The sequence below is a fragment of the Salmo trutta genome, chromosome 6, assembly GCF_901001165.1.
Source record: "Salmo trutta chromosome 6, fSalTru1.1, whole genome shotgun sequence".
NCBI lineage: Eukaryota > Metazoa > Chordata > Actinopteri > Salmoniformes > Salmonidae > Salmo > Salmo trutta.
This window is the reverse complement of record NC_042962.1, coordinates 27,510,849-27,525,228: the sequence shown is the minus strand read 5'-3', so window position 1 is coordinate 27,525,228 and position 14,380 is coordinate 27,510,849. Positions and strand designations below refer to the sequence as shown.

The following is a 14,380-nucleotide window of genomic DNA, read 5'->3' as shown; positions in this document are numbered from 1 at the left end:
AGATACGATTTTATGTATTGCAATTCAAACATATTGCTCACCGTGTGTCTGCTGCATAGGGACAACAGAGAGAGCCATAAGAGAACACGTTCTGATCAGTCATGGAAATAAGTGCTGAAAACATTCTCACTGTTTAAAAAGACCGAGAACAAATATGAAGGGAAAATACTGCCGTTTTCATGGAGGTACAGCCGACTAGAGCATATGAATGAGGGGGCATCTGATCCTAGATCAGCATTCCTCCTCTGAGACGCTTTATGAATACGGGCCCAGGAGTCCTACATTAGAGTTGATGTGGATATTAGATCAGTATTGATGCATCTAACAGCCTGTTGTCTGAGACTCCCCTGTTTCTGTGTTGCGACTGTGTCAGGTGAACTGGACGGCTGACGTGAGTGTGGAGGAGCTGGCCCAGGGGAAGCTACCCAACGTGCCGGTCCCGTCACTGGTGAAGGAGGAGCACTTCTACCAGGTCTCCTACATGGAGGAGCTAGTGTCTGTCGACACCTCCTTCACTATAGTGTAAGTCCTCTGCTCAAACATGGGTAGAAAGATCTTGCACTCAAGCAACATTTTTTTGCCTTGTGGTAAAAAGATACAAACGTTGATGTTCATAGTTAATTTGCTTATAGAAGTAGCAACAAAATGAATTCTGATTGCGCTTATCACATCAGCGGGGTGGACTTGTTTTTTATTGGCTGTGTGTTGGGTTTAGGCCCCGCCCCGATGAGCCGAAACACATGAAGGCCACCCTGAGCGAGTCGACCGTGAGGATGGGAGAGGTCCTATCAGGAAAGATCAGTGAGTCTGGAGCCATCAACAGTTTTACTGTCTGACACCTAATTCACATTTAAACACTTCTTCTTGATTACCTTCCAAATGAGAAACCGGTAGTCCCCTTTCCCAGTCTTACAGCTTACAGACCAGTATGGTAATAAAACTCAGATGCTAACCGCGACCTGTGTGGACTCTCTCACCGTGGACGCCGAGGGTCTCGACAAAGCATCCCTGGTCTTTACCTGGCAGGTACATTGAAATCCAAGTGATTTTGTAATGTTATCATCCCTTGACATTATTTTTGCTGGAAGTATAATTGGTGTCAAAACATCCCATATTGTCCTTAAAGCTACAGTCTGTGATTTGGAAAAAAACTACATAAAACGAAATGTCCATTATGCCGTGTGATGTAACCAGGAGAGCACCCACTCCATGTTAGTGATGGGGGTGCGGTTCAACCCTGGGTTCCCAGGCATCAGAGAGCTGAACTTCACCTGGAGGGACTTTACGGAGCATGTGACAATTAAATTGACGGCCGGGGTCCCGACACAGCTCAAACTAGTGGACGGACCACAGGAGGTGGGCATTAAGTTAAGGGCCAAGACACTCTTGACTGTGTTAATGTTGCCATTTTGTGAAGCAACCACTGAGTTTTGGTACATATTGGTCATGGCTGTCCTCTCTCCCTAACTGTAACTGTCCGTGTGTTGCGTCTTTACCTCAGCCCTTGCAGGTACTGAATGAGCAGGGCATCCAGACGCCCTTCCTCCTCCAGCTGTTTGACGAGTGGGGGAACCCCTCTCCTGACCAGAGGGTTGTGGTGACGCTGAAGACTTCCACTCCAGCTCTAAAGGTCAGGCACTCTCCCCTCCACTGATGTAAAGGGGAACGTAGGGATTCTATAGCGTTGGGGATATTAAACTACCCAATAGAGGTCATCTTCTTTGTAAGAAATTGTGATGGTCTTTTGTTTTTCAGGTGAAGTCATCCGTTAATTCACAACCAGTAGACAAAGACGGAAAAGCCAGTTTCGTAGTGGCCCATGTGAGCGGTCCAAAGTAAGTTCCTAACCCTATAATTCCTAACCACTTGCCATAATGACCCTGCAACCATATATTATTGGAGGGCTGTGTTCAACCCCTGTTGGTCTCCCAGGGGGGAGTATGCGCTGGAGTTCAGAGGGTCCTTCAACAAGAAGCCCATCCACTGTCCATCCGTAAAGCTTACCATTATCCCCGATCCTAACAAACCTGTCAAACTGGTGGTGGAGTACAACACAAACTCAGTGTTTCCTGCTGGAGGCACCCTCACAGGTCTGTACCTCCGTCTGTGGCGCCGCCTGTGTGTCTGTTGCGCCGCGCCGCCTGTCTGCCGCGCCTCCTGTGTGTCTGCGGCTTCTGTGTCAGCTGACCTGTCATGGTGGTCTTTGTGTGGGTCCAGTGTTTTCAGTGTCTGTTGTGTCGGAGGAGGGCAGCACCATCAAGAACCTCAATCCTGCCAACATGTCCATGCTGTTGTGGAAGGGAGAGCCGTCAGGGACGTCACGGCCCCCCTCAGGGGTGAGTTACGGGTCACCCAGGGTGCATCCCAAATGGCACCCTATTGCCTATATAGTGCAGAGCCCTAAAGTAGTGCACTATAAAGGGAATTCGGTGACATTTGGGACGGAGACCCAAAGGGACTAATGAACTTTAACAGACTTTGGCTGTCACACAAGGACACAACTTTTCACATTACTTGTAAAAAAATATATATACACTACAGTTCAAAAGTTTGGTGTCACTGAGAAATGTCCTTGTTTTTTAAATAAAAGCACATTTTTTTTGGCCATTTTAAAATAACATAATTGATCAGAAGTGCAGTGTAGACTTTGTTAATGTTGTAAATGACTATTGTAGCTGGAAACGGCAGATTGTTTTTATGGAATATCTACAGAGGCCCATTATCAGCAACCATCCCTCTTGTTGTTCCATGTGAGAAATTGCCAAGAAACTGAAGATCTTGTTCAACACTGTATACTACTCCCTTCACAAAACAGCGCAAACTGGCTCTAACCAGAATAGAAAGAGTGGGAGGCTCCGGTGCACAACTGAGCAAGAGGACAAGTACATTAGTGTGTAGTTTGAGAAACAGACGCCTCAGAAGTCCTCAACTGGCAGCTTCATTAAATAGTACCCGCAAAACACCAGTCTCAAGGTCAACAGTGTAGAGGCGACTCCGGGATGCTGGCCTTCTAGGCAGAGTTCCTCTGTCCAGTGTCTACGTTATTTTGCCCATCTTAATCTTTTATTTTTTTGGCCAGTCTGAGATATGGCTTTTTCTTTGCAACTCTGCCTCGAAGGCCAACATCCCGGAGTCACCTCTTCACTGTTGATGTTGAGACTGGTGTTTTGCGGGTACTATTTAATGAAGCTGCCAGTTGAGGACTTGTGAGGCATCTGTTTCTCAAACTAGACACTCTAATGTACTTGTCCTCTTGCTCAGTTGTGCACCGGGGCCTCCCGCTCTCTCTGTAGAGCCAGTTTGTGCTGTTCTGTGAAGGGAGTAGTGCAAAGCGTTGTACGAGATCTTCAGTTTCTTGGCAATTTCTCGCATGGAATAGCCTTCATTTCTCAGAACAAGAATAGACTGATGAGTTTCAGAAGAAAAGTCTTTGGTTTTTGTCCATTTTGAGCCTGTAATCGAACCCACAAATGCTGATGCTCCAGATACTCAACTAGTCTAAAGAAGGCCAGTTTTATTGCTTCTTTAATCAGAACAGTTTTCAGCTGTGCTAACATAATTGCGAAAGGGTTTTCTAATGATCAATTAACCGTTTTTAAAATGATAAACTTGGATTAGCTTACACAACGTGATGGAACACCGGAGTGATGGTTGCTGATAATGGGCCTCTGTACGCCTATGTAGATATTCCATAAAATAATCAGCTGTTTTCAGCTACAATAGTAATTTACAACATTAACCATGTCTACACTGTATTTCTGATCAATTTTATGTTAATGGACATAAAAACAAAGACATGTCTAAGTGAACCCCAACTTTTGAACGTGTGTGTACATGCATACTAGCGGTCGACCAATTTAATCGGAATGGCCGATTTTAATTAGGGCCGATTTCAAGTTTTCATAACAATCGGAAATCGGTATTTTTGGATGCTGATTTTGGCCAGCTGCTTTACATTGCACTCCACGAGGAGCCTGCCTGTTACGCGAATGCAGTAAGAAGCCAAGGTAAGTTGCTAGCTAGCATTAAACTTATCTTATAAAAAACAATCAATCAATCATAATCACTAGTTAGCTACACATGGTTGATGATATTACTAGTTTATCTAGCCTGTCCTGGGTTGCATATAATCGCTTAGGTACATGTTGCTCCAACCATAAACATCAATGCCTTTCTTAAAATCAATACACAAGTATATATTTTTAAACCTGCATATTTATTTAATATTGCCTGCTAACATGAATTTATTTTAACTAGGGAAAATGTGTCACTTCTCTTGCAAACAGAGTCAGGGTATATGCAGCAGTTTGGGCCGCCTGGCTCGTTGCGAACTGTGAAGACTTATTTCTTCCTAACAAAGACAGCCGACTTCGCCAAACGGGGGATAATTTAACAAAAGCGCATTTGCGAAAAAAGCACAATCGTTGCACGACTGTACCTAACCATAAACATCAATGCCTTTCTTAAAATCAATACACAGAAGTATATATTTTTAAACCTGCATATTTAGCTAAAAGAAATCCACGTTAGCAGGCAATATTAACCAGGTGAAATTGTCACTTCTGTTGCGGTCATTGCACGCAGAGTCAGGGTATATGCAACAGTTTGGGCCGCCTGGCTCGTTGCGAACTAATTTATGACATAACATTGAAGGTTGTGCAATGTAACAGGAATATTTAGACTTAGGGATGCCACCCGTTAGATAAAATACGGAACGGTTCCGTATTTCACTGACAGGAAAAACGTTTTGTTTTTCGAGATGATAGTTTCCGAATTCGACCATATTAATGACCTAAGGCTCGTATTTGTGTGTTTATTATAATTAAGTCTATGATTTGATAGAGCAGTCTGACTGAGCGGTGGTAGGCAGCAGCAGGCTCGTAAGCATTCATTCAAATAGCACTTTCATGCGTTTTGCCAGGAGCTCTTCGCTGTGCTTCAGGTATTGCACTGTTTATGACTTCAAGCCTATCAACTCCCAAGATTAGGCTGGTGTAACCGATGTGAAATGGCTAGCTAGTTAGTGGGGTGCGCGCTAATAGCGTTTCAAACATCACACATCATATAGAGAGAAATAGTCCTATAATTCTTATAATAACTACAACCTAAAACTTCTTACCTGGGAATATTGAAGACTCATGTTTAAGGAACCACCAGCTTTCATATGTTCATGTTCTGAGCAAGGAACTTACACGTTAGCTTTTTTACATGGCACATATTGCACTTTTACTTTCTTCTCCAACACTTTGTTTTTGCATTATTTAAACCAAATTGAACATGTTTCATTATTTATTTGAGGCTAAATTGATAGTATTTATGTATTATATTAAGTTAAAATAAGTGTTCATTCAGTATTGTTGTAATTGTCATTATTACAAATAAATGTAAAAAAATCGGCCGATTTAATCGGTATCTGCTTTTTTTGGTCCTCCAAGTATCGGTATCGGCGTTGAAAAATCATAATCGGTCGACCTCTAATAAATACATGCATGCATGCATAAAAAGGGGTGGCAATAACGAATACTCATTGTGTTCATGCTTTTCTTAAGGCTGCCCAACTGAAATGCAGCAAACCCATGGAAGACGAAAAGGCGGACCGTTTTCACTTCAGGTAACCAATAGTTTTATATTCGTACGCAGCTTGTGCTGGGTACTTGTAGTACTAGGATCTAGGTATTTCCTCTCCTGCCTAAAATGTCTTTAGAGAGACACCCCACAAATCGCAAAGCAGCGGTTGGCCGCGGTGTGTTAGCAATCACCTGATGGGTGGCAATTCAAATGTGGAATTATTGGGAAATTAACATATAATGGTAACTGATATTCTGGTCAGAGGTTATGGCCACTTCATGGTGTCTCATCTCTTAGGTGTATCAACACAAAGATTTTTGTATTAACCTTTATTCAACACAAAGGTGGTGATGTTGTAAAATGATTCATTTTCGTCTAACAGAGACAAAGTCATCCCAGACCATGTCGGGAAGTACACCATCCAGTTTGTGCTGTGTGTTGACAAGACTAAAGGGCTGTGGAGTCACCAGGTGAGTTCAACATCAACCAGATGGCTTAGAGCCATAAACCCACTCCTCACAGACAACCTATTTCTAGACATCCCCAACTGGCTTTGAGTGAAACACGTACACGTGGATGTGGTCTCTGCTCTCCAAATTGGTCTCCTGTTAATCTTATGTAGAAGAAATGTCTCATGTCCATAGGTCTGTATGTCCAAAGGCCCCGTAGGTCATTATTTTGGGCTACTTGTAGAACTATGATAATCATGTCTCTCTCTTTCCTGCCCTCGCCTAGTATGTCATAAATGTTGTACCCAACGATCCTGTCAAATTGGCCCCAGACTTGCAGCCACCAACCCCAGTGGTGGTTAACAACAACGTCCTTGACAGTCGGATTCTGGTGGAGGACATGTCTCTGAAATTAATGGTGAGCTGATTAGATCCTCTGGCCAGCGACAGTCATGAATCACTAAACATAGCTTTTTTTTCTTGACTAATCCTAACTTGACTGACTAAGCAATAGAGCAAAACAAAGCATGTTTGCAGTCTATTAATGGTTCAAATATGTTCTATCATTTTTGGTGACCAAGCCTAACTGAGACCATATAAAGTGCCTTCGGAAAGTATTCAGACCCCTTGACTTTTTCCACATTTTGTTACGTTACAGCCTTATTCTAAAATGCTTTTTTTTTTAATGATCCTCAGCAATCTACACAAAATACCCCATAATGACAATTTGTTTTCCAAATGTATTAAAAATAAAGAACTGAAATACCTTATTTACATAAATATTCTGACCCTTTGCTATGACACTCAGTTGAGCTCAGGTGCATCATGTTTCCATTGATCATCCTTGAGATGTTTCTACAACTTGGTTGGAGTCCACCTGTGGTAAATTCAATTGATTGGACATGATTTGGAAAGGCGCACACCTGTCTATATAAGGTCCCACAGTTGACAGTGCATGTCAGAGCAAAAACCAAGCCATGAGGTTGAAGGAATTGTCCCTAGAGCTCCAAGACAGGATTGTGTCGTGGCACAGATCTGGGGAAAGGTACCCAGCATTTCTGCAGCATTGAAGGTCCCCAAGAACACAGCGGCCTCCATCATTCTTAACTGCAAGAAGTTTGGAACCCCCAAGACTCTTCCTAGAGCTGGCCGCCCGGCCAAACTGAACAATTGGGGGAAAGGATCTTGGTCAGGGCGGTGACCAAGAACCCAATGGTAACTCTGACAGAGCTCCAGAGTTCCTCTGTGGAGATGGGAGAACCTTCCAGAAGGACAACCATCTCTGCAGCACTCCACCAATCAGGCCTTTATGATAGAGTGGCCAGACTGAAGCCACTCCTCAGTAAAAGGCACATGACGGCCCGCTTGGAGTTTGGCAAAAGGCCCCTAAAGACTCTCAGACCATGAGAAACAAGATTCTCTGGTCTGATGAAACCAAGATATAACTCTTTGGCCTAAATGCCAAGTGTCACGTCTGTAGGAAACCTGGCACCATTCCTAGAGTGAAGCATGGTGGTGGCAGCATCATGCTGTGGGGATGTTTTTCAGTGGCAGGGACTGGAAGACTAGTCAGGATTGAGGTAAAGATAAACAGAGCAAAGTACATAGATATCCTTGATGAAAACCTGCTCCAGAGCACTCAGGACCTCTGACTGGGGTGAAGGTTTACCTTCCAACAGGACAACGACCCTAAGCACACAGCCAAGACAACACAGGAGGGGCTTCAGGACAAGTCTCTTAATGTCCTTGAGTGGCCCAACCAGAGCCTGGACTTGAACCCGATCAAACATCTCTGGAGAGACCTGAAAATAACTGTGCAGCAACGCTCTGCATCCAACCTGACCAAGCTTGAGAGGGTCTGCAGAGAAGAATGGGAGAAACTCCCCAAATACAGATGTGCCAAACTTGTAGCGTCATACCCAAGAACACTCAAGGCTGTAATCGCTGCCAAAGGTGCTTCAACAAAATACTGAGTAAAGGGTCTGAATACTTATGGAAATGTGATATGTATATATTTAAATTTAATCAATTTTAGAATAAGGCTGTAACATAAAATGTGGAAAAAGTCAAGAGGTCTGAATACTTTCCGACGGCACTGTAAATGGAATCACTAGAAAGGAAATAGAACCTCTGACCATGGCAATTTGGCATCGTTGACTTGAATAGTTATCCACGATTTTATTCATGTGCATGTATGGCTTTTAAGTTTTATGTGTGCTTGTTTTTTAAAATGGTCGACTTAATAAACTAAACTAGGGATTCCCATTCCAGTGATATTATTTCTGTGGCTGATGGTTTGTGTTGCTTCCCTCCAGGATATTTATAATAACTCAGCGGGGCTGGAGCTGAGTGGGAAGGTGGTGGTGACCATTAAGAGCGCCAAAGGCTCCAGTGACAAAAACCTGCCTCTTTTTGAGGGCAAAGCCAAGAGCCTGCAGTTTAGCCTGGCTAATGGAGAGGCCCAAATCACTGTGAGTGGGGTGGTGGTGCATTTGTAGAACGTCTTTGTGCTAACCATAAGTTTGCATTGTATACATATTTTTTTGAAAACGCACAACATTTTAACTTCTTTCTCTCTCCATTTCTCTTTCTTCTAGAATCTGTCCATCATGGAGAACAGTCCTGGTCAGGATGGGAATGAGTACGTCTTGCTCTTCAGACCTTCCGTCCCAGGGTTTGGCCCCAAAAATCCCCTGGCAGCGTTTGAACTTCCCTTCCGCTTCTACAACGGTTAGGTCTTACATTTTCATTTTTAAATTGTGACATCACATCAATATCAGTTTGACATTTTAATAGCATAAGTTTTGCCTCCCATCTAAAAGTGGTTGACACACTGTGATCATGAGTGTCCAGCCATCTTAAAGGGACATTTCACTCGTAATAATAATTCAGACCTCAAAAGTAGAATGTTAAGAAATGTCCACATTCTAGGCCATCTGTTTTGGCGATCCAGCTATGTGTCTCAATCACAAAGGAACGGAAAAGATGAGCACTGTCTCAATTCCTGAATGTATTTGATGCTTGTCTTTTCCATTTGTGTTGGGTGGAGGCATACAGCTGACTTGACACAACTTATGCCTAGGAACGTGGATTCATCCTAACATTAGACTACTTTTGAGATCTGAAAATGTAAGGGAAGTTTAGATTTGAAAGTGCAATATTCCTTTTAAAGGCCAGTCTCTTGGCTCCTGGAGCAGTGTGTGTCAGGTGATCCTGACTGTCTTCCTGTCCACTACTAGATGTGGAGAACAGGAAGCAGATGTCTGAACTGACCAAGAAGAAGGACCAGCTCAAACAGACCGTTGATATCTACAGGAGTCTGTTTGACACCAACAGGCAACTCATCACTGAGCTCAGTAGTAGGTGTTGCATTTCAAACGTGTTACAAAACTGGTTGTTTGGATCCTGGATGCTGATTGAACGAGCCGTTCTGTATAAAAAGGCACACGAGGCAGTGTTGTATCGTGAATAGTCACAGGTAAATGCCGTTGTTCAGCCCGACGCGATAGCCAGTTTTATAATCATGGACATATCCAAGTAAATGCCAATAATGAAAATGCACCTAGTGAACTATCAGTCCAGGTTCAATGTTTGACGTGACTGAGATAGCTGAAGTTCGCTGGCTAGCTAGCAAGTGACAAGAACGTTGTCCAACCTGCGTAGCAACCATTTTGTTTAGAGCAGACGACCAGTCCTTTTGCATAGCAACTATCCAAAAATGAACGACTGAGGCGCGTCTGACCAAAAAACTAACAACCAAATTTTTGTCCGGACTATATTTTCTGGTGGAAGAATGAAATTGACTTATAAAAATAATGTTTTAATGAAATGATGGAATTCATTTGAATATGTTTCTAACAGTCGGTCCAAACGACGCCATTTACCTGTGACTGTATTCATGATATAGCACTGCCTCTTGTGCCTTATTGCTTAACTATGTCAACTGAGCTGCAGGAAGGAATGGAAACTACCAGTTTGGTTGCCAAACTGTCAATGTTTTAAACATTTGTCTTGCTACAGATCAGGTGCGCAACGCCACCAACAAGGAGAGTCACTTGAAATCCGAGCTCATGAAGAATGGCATGGCTGTAGCACAACTGTCATCCGTGAGTATTGGATTATACCCACGTTCTCCCACTGACAAAGACCACAGATACTCGACCCCCCCCCCCCCCCACTCCCATCCACAAGACTGTCACTGTGCTATGCATGATGAGTGCACTCTGAAGTTGAAACGTTTGACAGCTCCATTCGCTGTTTCTACAGATCCCAGCGATCGACGAAGTCATCGGTCAGAAGACGGCTGATGTGGAGAAGATGAAACTCCAGACGCGGAGAGTCTGCTCCATGCCTGATCCCTTCAGGGGCAACCCTGACGTCCTGGGAAAAGTAAAGCCGACGAAACACATATTACTCTGTCTGGCTCCCAAATGGCACCCTATTCCCTATCATGTGCCATTTGGCAGCGGGACCCTGTCTCTGCAGCTTTCTTATGCTTCAGCGGAAGTAGTGGTTAATTGGTGAAGGACGGTATGTGGTGTGTTCCCAGAATCTCACCCACTGTCTCTGATGCAGATTGGCCACCTGGCGCTGGTGGAGGACAACGACGTGGCCACGGTCATCTCCTGGCACCTCTTGGGGGACATTGACTGTGTGGTCACCATGACAACGGTGGCGGCACGGAAGATCTATGACGACACCCAGGGGAAGCAGCAGGTCATGCCCCTGGACACGGTGTTCTGGAAGAACAACAGCAGCAGGTGAACACGCACACCTTTACACTCAAAACAGCATGCAATTGTTCCTTCCTTTCCAGTAGTTAGCCTCCTACAGTTATTAGTCTGGGACCTGTGTCGTGTGAGGTTCTTTGAGCTCTGTTTCATTGTTCTCAAAGGTGTTCATGCTTTAGTGATCTGTACTTGTTTCTTTTCCAGACCCTTGCCCCACAAAAGGAGGGACGGTCAGGACAGCTTTCGTCCCATTGGGAACCCTGTGTTTGCCCGAGACCTCCTCATTTTCCCAGAGAATGCAGAGAACTGCCAGATAGGCGAGTCAGTCTTCTTTTTCATAATTTCTCTTTGGATCAAATATTCCCCAATATGTAACACACACACCACCCCCCCCACCCCCCTTAATATAATTGTCTAGTTGTGCCTAAGCATGAGTGGTTTCTGTGCAGTTCCAGAAGCTTGTCTGTCTCTTCCTTCCTGGTCTCCGTGTTTATCAAGTGTCTCAGACTTGTGATCTAGGATCAGTTTAGCCTTTTCAATCATAATGAATAAGATGATATGGAGACCAGGGGCCTGATCCTAGATCAGCACTCCTACTCTGAGCTGTGTGTTTGTGGTTGTTAGGGTAGTTCCTCCCCTGGCCCTTCACTCTCTCTCGCCCGCCTGCGTTTGGGGGCTAAACGGTTCCAGACGGAACCCCAGGCTCTTGCCTCATGGGGCAGTTATAGCATCCCTCCCTGGGGGGGCTCTGCTACTGGAGCTGAAATTGGCCCACAGCCTTTCACTATAAAAATGATTATACATCATGATGCTGTTTGTGTAATTTAAAGGATTGTCATCATGCATGTTTAAACTTTTGTTATTTTTCCTCTTAGATTTCTGTATTTCCAGATTTGGGACTGATTTCATAATGAGGGCTCTTAGAACGTAAAACTGTTCTTTCTTTACATGTTATGCTTCTCTCGGGCTTCCGCTTATAAGAGGTTTTTGTCGGGGCGTGACATCAACTGAAATGGTTCAAACCTTTAAAGAAGGAAAGGAGAGCCGCACACTCTAGGAGATCAGATGCAATAATTGAATCATAATAACCAACGTTTCGACAGAACTTTTTTTTAAGTGTTCTATTCCGCTAGCCAGCACCTTGCCTAAACAGGTGGGGGGGTTTTCGCCTCCAAATAAAACCTTTTTAAGAACCTGAGTTTATTTACCCTCTATAGAAGCAGTTGTATAATATCATACACCCATTTGTCTTTAGCCAAATAATGGAACATGTTTCACGAACAGTAAAAGTAGGAGCTTTAGTGATCAGTTTCGTGTAATACTCTGGTAGTAGTTTGGTGAATACATATGTAACTAGCCTTTAAATAATCATCTCTTGTTTCCCTGCAGTGTTCGGAAACCTCCTTGGAGACACCATTTTGACGGATGACCTGGACTCTGCTAACCACTACAGGAAGGGGGTGAGTCAGGCCAGGCATACTGCCTTAACCAAGCCATCTGTAACACCCTGACCAAGTAGTGGTCTAGTTTAAAGCCTTTGCCTGGGAGATCTGGGGTGTATTCATTAGTGCACACTGTAGCAAAATGTTTCCGGTCAGAAACTGTTTAACGAAAACTCGTTTTTATTGCACAAATTCAGGGGTTTATTCGTTTTGACGGAGACCGCGGCAAACGGTTGCAAAACATTTTGCAACTGAATATCAAAATATGAGTATGTTTTCGATGTATTTTCCTGTTTTGAGAATTGGGTCTTGTTGTTTTTTGTTTTGGCCAGGTGGTCCAGAGCAAGGTGCCATGCCCCACCCTTCTGACCCGGCAGGGCGACAGGATCCGCAGCAACGGCAAGTTTGGGGGCTTGCAGAACAAAGCCCCTCCAATAGAGAGACTGCGTGGCCAGGTGTTCGGCGCACCCCTCCCCAAGGACTACCACACTTTTATGGGCCAGATTGGTCAGTGACTGGATTTTACTTCTGTTTGTGTGTGTGCGTGCATTTCGTAGCATAGTATCATTCATATGTATGTATGTACAAAGGCCTCCCGAGTGGCACAAGGCACTGAATCACAGTGCTTGCTGTGCCACTAGAGATTCTGGGTACAAGTCCAGGCTCTGTCGCAGCGGGCCGCGACCGGGAGACCCATGGGGCGGCGCACAATTTGGCCCAGCGTCATCCGGGTTAGAAGGTTTGGCCGGCAGGGATGTCCTTGTCCCATTGCGCACTAGCGACTCCTGTGGCGGGCGACTCCTGTGGCTGGCCGCAGTGCACGCTGACACGGTCGCCAGGTGTACAGTGTTTCCTCCGACACATTGGTGTGGCTGGCTTCCGGGTTAAGCGGGCATTGTGTCAAGAAGCAGTGCGGCTTGGTTGTGTTTTGGAGGATGCACGGCTCTCGACCTTCTCCTCTCCCGAGTCTGTACGGGAGTTGCAGCCAAGACTGTAACTACCAATTGGTTACCATGAAAAAGGGCTATAAAAAAATATATATGCCTTTGCCCCTGTTTGCAGACCTGCTCCAGCAGTACCGGTTGGCCATGGAAAAGAGCGGACAGGTGAAGGAGGACTTTGACGGCCACATGCAATACCTGAAGTCACCTGAGATGGTGCAGAAAGAAGAGGAGATGGATGAGCAGGAGAAGCAGCTCAAAGACATCGAGACAAAGCTTGGTACGTGTATATGATGAGGGGTACATTTCGACACTGTAATGAACTTTTTTCAAATATTAAAGCACATTTCTCACACTCAAGGCCCTAAAGAGCATTGTTAGGTGACCCCTATATTATTTTCCTGTCGCTTTGTTTTAATCTGTGTGATTTACTTTGCTATTTGATTTACTTTGCAAATGTGAAAGGTATGTTGTCGGTTGTGTTTTTGTACAGCCAGTACTCCAGTTCGGACGCCTTCCTCCATTGGGGTGAAACGGAGTCTTGACAAGGCCGGAGAATCGTCCGGTATGGTAACCAAGAGGACGAGGCGGAAGTTATTAAAACAAGACTATTGATTTCCCTTTTTTTGAGCAACATAAATGTCCGTTATCAATTCCATTTCACATGTACAGCAGAGTGTTGTACCATGCCATCTACATTATGTCTGAGTCTGAAGAGTTGGTCTCTTAATGCATTTTCATTAATTTGTTCAGCAGGTTGGTGTTTTTTTTTTTTGTTAACACATTTAAACGTAGATGGCAGCAATATGAAATGACCAGTATTTAGATTTACTTTACTTCTTTTTGTCCAGTTCACAATGAACTGTGTTTTGAGAGGGAAGGAAGGTTTTGGACAATGTACAAAGATTTATTTAATTTTTTATAAAAAAATATTTTATAAATGTGTTTTCACTAATGAATTTGGTGTGTTTGAAAATTCTACAAGATATATGTTTTGAGTGAATCCGTATTTGGCTGACTGATGCTAAAGTGACCTCAAACTATAAAAATAAAGAGTTGCACACCATATATGAACTCCCAGTAATTTATTGGGTAAATCACCCAGCGTTTCGGCATCACTGTGCCTTCTTTAGGGTAATGTCATGAATGCATGAACCAGGTTATGTAGACGGTGTAATTAGTGCAACCAATGTTAATAGTGAGGGGTGTGTTGTAATTAAGTTAATTAGAATTGAGTGAAACTGTTAAAC

The 14,380-nt window shown here is 43.9% G+C and overlaps 1 protein-coding gene across 2 annotated transcripts in view; it reads left to right on the top strand.

Moving 5' to 3' along the window:
* smchd1 (structural maintenance of chromosomes flexible hinge domain containing 1) overlaps positions 1 to 14,198 on the top strand; it is a 39,904-nt gene extending 25,706 nt beyond the window's left edge. The window contains exons 26-47 of one of the 2 annotated variants that reach the window (XM_029756045.1): positions 374 to 522; positions 716 to 801; positions 908 to 1,026; positions 1,195 to 1,356; positions 1,502 to 1,630; positions 1,756 to 1,835; positions 1,933 to 2,090; positions 2,218 to 2,336; positions 5,550 to 5,611; positions 5,951 to 6,038; positions 6,304 to 6,435; positions 8,333 to 8,488; positions 8,615 to 8,747; positions 9,257 to 9,376; positions 10,038 to 10,123; positions 10,284 to 10,406; positions 10,593 to 10,777; positions 10,952 to 11,064; positions 12,137 to 12,207; positions 12,522 to 12,696; positions 13,252 to 13,410; positions 13,624 to 14,198. In XM_029756045.1, the coding sequence (XP_029611905.1) occupies positions 374 to 522; positions 716 to 801; positions 908 to 1,026; positions 1,195 to 1,356; positions 1,502 to 1,630; positions 1,756 to 1,835; positions 1,933 to 2,090; positions 2,218 to 2,336; positions 5,550 to 5,611; positions 5,951 to 6,038; positions 6,304 to 6,435; positions 8,333 to 8,488; positions 8,615 to 8,747; positions 9,257 to 9,376; positions 10,038 to 10,123; positions 10,284 to 10,406; positions 10,593 to 10,777; positions 10,952 to 11,064; positions 12,137 to 12,207; positions 12,522 to 12,696; positions 13,252 to 13,410; positions 13,624 to 13,745 (2,727 nt within the window). In that variant the 3' untranslated portion in view covers positions 13,746 to 14,198. Of the gene's footprint in view, positions 1 to 373; positions 523 to 715; positions 802 to 907; positions 1,027 to 1,194; positions 1,357 to 1,501; positions 1,631 to 1,755; positions 1,836 to 1,932; positions 2,091 to 2,217; positions 2,337 to 5,549; positions 5,612 to 5,950; positions 6,039 to 6,303; positions 6,436 to 8,332; positions 8,489 to 8,614; positions 8,748 to 9,256; positions 9,377 to 10,037; positions 10,124 to 10,283; positions 10,407 to 10,592; positions 10,778 to 10,951; positions 11,069 to 12,136; positions 12,208 to 12,521; positions 12,697 to 13,251; positions 13,411 to 13,623 lie in introns of those variants that run through there. The other variant, XM_029756046.1, reaches the window with a different exon arrangement.
* The last annotated feature ends 182 nt before the right edge of the window (positions 14,199 to 14,380 follow it).